Raw genomic sequence first — 4564 nt, 5'->3', positions numbered from 1 at the left:
AAAAAGTGAAATTAAAATTTTTTAATTTCAATCCTTAATTGAAAATTGATTTGATTGCAAATATTGTAAATTAAAAATCATTAAAATTGAAGAATTTTTAATGGAGAAGGTTCAAAATTAAAGAATCTTTGATCGAAAATATTAAAAATTGAATAATCTTAAATTGATGATCGTTAAAATAGTAAAATCTGAAAATGAAAATGGTTAGAATGGAATAATTTTTATTGCAAATATTAAAAATTGAAGAATTAAAAATCTCTAAAAATAAAGAATTTGGATTTATAAATATTGAAAATTAACAAATTTCAAATTAATTTTTTTTTTTTAATCAAATAATTATAAATTGAATAATATTAAGTTGAAAATATTTAAATTTGAAGAAAGTGAAATTTATATTTTTTGAAATCGAAGAATTTCTAATTGAAAATGATCAAAATTGACGAATCTTTAATGGAAAATATTCACAATTATAGAATATTAAATATAAATATTCAAAATTAAAGAATTTTTAATCGAAAATTGATTTGATTGAAAATATTGTAAATTAAAAATCGTTAAAATAGAAGAATCTTACATTGAAAATGTTAAAAATTGAAGAATTAAAATTATTTAAAAATGAAGAATCTGGAATTGAAAATATTCAAAACTAAAGAGTTTTTAATTAAATTTTTTTTAAATAAAGAATTTTAAATTCAAAATGTTAAGTTGAAAATATCCAAATTTGAAAAAAGTGAAATTCAAATTTTTGAAATTGAAGAATCTGAAATTGAAAATATTCAAATAAAAAAATGATTAATTGAAAATTGATTGCAAATATTGTAAATTAAAAATCATTAAAATTGAAAAATTTTTTAAGGAAAAGGTTCAAAATTAAAGAATCTTTGATCAAAAATATTAAAAAATAAATGTCTTTAAAAATAAAGAATTTGGAATTATAAATATTGAAAATTAACAAATTTTAAATTAAAGAATTATAAATTGCACAATATTAAGTTGAAAATATTCAAATTTGAAGAAAGTGAAATTAAAATTTTTTCAAATCGAAGAATTTTTAATTGATAAAATAATATTAATTACAAATATTTAAAATTCAAGAATTAAAATGATTTAAAAGTGATGAATCTGGAATTGAAAATATTCAGAATTAGAGAATTTTTAATCGAAAATTTATTTGATTGAAAATATTCAAAGTTAAAAAATTTTTAATTGAAAATTGATTTGATAGAAAATATTTGTAATTAAAAATCGTGAAGATTTACGAATCTTTAATGTAAAATATTCAAAACTAAAGAATATTAATTGCAAATATTAAAAATTAAAGAATTTAAAATTTTTATATTTTATATAATATTTTATATTTTTAAATGAAAGAATTATAAATTGAAAATATATCTATTGAACAACCTTAAATTGAAAATCGTTAAAATAGTTCAATCTTAAATTGAAAAAAAATTCAAATAAAAAGCCTTAGAATGGAAGAATATTTCATTAGAAATGTTTAGAATTTAATAATCTTCAATTGAAAATATGTCAAAGTGAATAATGTTAATTAAAAATATTTAAAATTAAAGAATCTTCAGTTGAAAATATGCAGAATTGAATATCGTTAAAATTGAAGAATCTTGAATGGAAAAGGTTAAAAAAAGAAGAATCTTTCATAGTAAATATTAAAAAATAAAGCATATTATTAACAAGTATTAAAAATTGAACAATCTTTAATAGAAATTATTCAAAATGGAAGAATCTTTCATTGAAAATATTAAAAATGAAATAATCCTAATTTTGTTTTAAACATTTGTCTGTATTATTTAAAAAGTCGACTATTTGTTTAAAAGCGAAAGTAATTTTAAATGCTTAAAACTGTTCAAATTTAAAAATCTTAATTAAAAATATTAAAGATTGAATAATCTTAAGTAGAAAATATTCAAAATTTTTTAATTAAAGAATTTTAAATATTAAATGTTCAAAATTGAATAATCTGTAATTGAAAGTCGATTTTATTGAAAATATTACAAATTAAAGAATTTTAAATTAAAACCGTTCAAATTTAAAAATCTTAATTGAAAATATTAAAATCAAAGAATTTTAAATGAAAAATTCAAAAATCTTAATTAAAAATATTAAAAATTGAATAATCTTAAATGGAAAATATTCAGAATTTTTAAATTAAACAATTTTAAATTTAAAATGTTAAAAATTGAAGAATCTTCAATTGAAAATATTCAAAATTGAAGAATCTGTCATTGAAAGTTGATTTTATTAAAAATATTACAAACTAAAGAATTTTAAATTAAAAATGTTAAAATTCAAAAATCTTAATTGAAAATATTAAAGATTGAATAATATTAAGTTCAAAATTTTAAAATTAAAGAATTTAAAATGTTCAAAATTGATGAATTTTAAAATTAAATAATTAAAAATCGTTAAAATTGAAGAATCTTGAATGGAAAAGGTTAAAAAAAGAAGAATCTTTCATTGCAAATATTAAATAGTAAAGAATATTATTAACAAGTATTAAAAATTGAACAATCTTTAATAGAAATTATTCACAATGGAAGAATCTTTCATTGAAAATATTAAAAATGAAATAATCCTAATTTTGTTTTAAACATTTATCTGTATTATTTAAAAAGTCGACTGTTTGTTTAAAAGCGAAAGTAATTTTAAATATTTAAAACTCTATTTTTGTTTTCTTTTTTTGTCAGCACCTAAATTTGTTGGATGAATGGGAATTTGTGTGGATTGGCGTTGCTCCAATTGGGACTAATTGAAAAGGGTTGTTTGCAGGAGCAGGTTCTGGCAAATTTGGTAGTGGAGGAAGAGCCAGGCGGGGACGAGCGAGTCGGGGAGGACAGTCAGGACGAGTCGACAACCGGAAGTACCTCGACGGCGGTGGCAGCTTCGCGACTACTCAATAATAGTCGAAGAGGAGGAGGAGGAGGAGGAGGAGGAGTGACTGTTGGGTCCTTGGGCGGGGTAGTGGAGGAGGAGGAGGAGGATGATGATGAGGAGGAGGAGGAGGAGGAAGAGTGTGACGAGACTCTGGCGAGTTCTCTTGACGGACACGAGTCGCCAGTGCCGACGGTGGCGCCTCGCGCGCAACAGCAGCAGCAGCAGCACCACCTGGTGAGCAATATCAGCAACTCGGCCACTTTGAGTGTCGTCGACTCGGACAGCTCGAACAGCAGTGCGGAGATCCCGCTGCTGCCGAGGAAGGAGCCGGCCGGCACCAAGAGGAAGGCCGAGGCCTTCAGCAAGGAGTCGGGCAAAATTGGCGTGACAATCACGACAAGTAGTCCAAACAGCGGGGGCAGCACGAGTCCGCCTCCGAACAAACTGCCGAGGCTTCTCCCGATCAAAGGAGCCAACAACCCTCCTTCCACTACCCCCACGTCGCCTTCTTCCTACAATGTGAGAGACTCTTTTATTTTTATTTTTTCTGTTTTTTTTTTTTTTTTTTGGTTGTGAAAAGTACTGGGGGATGTGGAAATTCTTAATATCAATGCCTGGGAAACATGAGGAAATTAGTATTGTCAAGGAAAAATGTTATTTCTTTTTTCTTTTTTTTTCTTTTTTTTTTGATATGGGTTTTCGGGGATTTGAAATTCTAGAGAGTAGTCTAGTCTGCGGTGGTAGAGTATTGTCCGAAGCTTGTTACAAATTCCAAAAATTGGTTGATTGGTAACAATTTAGTGTTGCATTATTTTCTATTTTAGATGTTCAATATTGAAGATTCTTGATTTTAAGATATATTGAAAATTGACGAGTGTTGGATTAATGTATTCTAAATGGAAGAATCGTGAGTCGCAAATTATTAAAATTTTAAATATTTAAAAATTTTTATAATGGAAGATTTTTTAATTGGAAAATATTGAAAATGTATGAGTCTTGAATTTAAAATGTTACGAATTGAAGAATCTTTAATTGAAAATATTAAAAATTAAAGAATTTTAAATTAAAAATGTTAAAATTCAAAATTTTAATTGAAAATAATAAAAATTGAATAATCTTAAGTCCAAAATATTCAAAGTTTTAAAATTAAATAATTTTAAATTTAAAATTTTCAAAATAGAAGAATTTTAAAATTAAATCATTTAAAATGTTCAAATTTAAAGAATCTGTCATTGAAAATCGATTTGATTGAAAATATTACAAATTAAAGAATTTTAAATTAAAACCGTTCAAATTTAAAAATCCTTATTGAAAATATTAAAAATCAAAGAATTTTAAATGAAAAATGTTAAAATTCAAAAATCTTAATTAAAAATATTAAAAATTGAATAATCTTAAATCGAAAATATTCAAAATTTTTAAATGAAAAATGATAAAATTCAAAAATCTTAATTAAAAATAATAAAAATTGAATAATCTTAAGTCCAAAATATTGAAAGTTTTAAAATTAAATCATTTAAAATGTTCAAAATTGAAAAATCTGTAATTAAAAGTCGATTTTATTGAAAACATTACAAATTAAAGAATTTTAAATTAAAACCGTTCAAATTTAAAAATCCTTATTGAAAATATTAAAAATCAAAGAATTTTAAATGAAAAATGTTAAAATTCA

General features: G+C 23.1%; 1 protein-coding gene across 2 annotated transcripts in view; it reads left to right on the top strand.

The window, feature by feature from the left end:
• Positions 1-4564, top strand: part of LOC117173886 (polycomb group protein Pc) — a 31688-nt gene that overhangs the window by 13203 nt on the left and 13921 nt on the right. Inside the window, exon 4 of one of the 2 annotated variants that reach the window (XM_033362541.1) lies at positions 2794-3411. In XM_033362541.1, coding sequence (XP_033218432.1) covers positions 2794-3411 — 618 coding nt within the window. Of the gene's footprint in view, positions 1-2787; positions 3412-4564 lie in introns of both variants that reach the window. The other variant, XM_033362535.1, reaches the window with a different exon arrangement.

Source organism: Belonocnema kinseyi, chromosome 1 (assembly GCF_010883055.1).
Source record: "Belonocnema kinseyi isolate 2016_QV_RU_SX_M_011 chromosome 1, B_treatae_v1, whole genome shotgun sequence".
Lineage (NCBI taxonomy): Eukaryota > Metazoa > Arthropoda > Insecta > Hymenoptera > Cynipidae > Belonocnema > Belonocnema kinseyi.
Note: the sequence above shows the minus strand (reverse complement) of the source record. Positions and strands in the feature narration are given on the sequence as shown.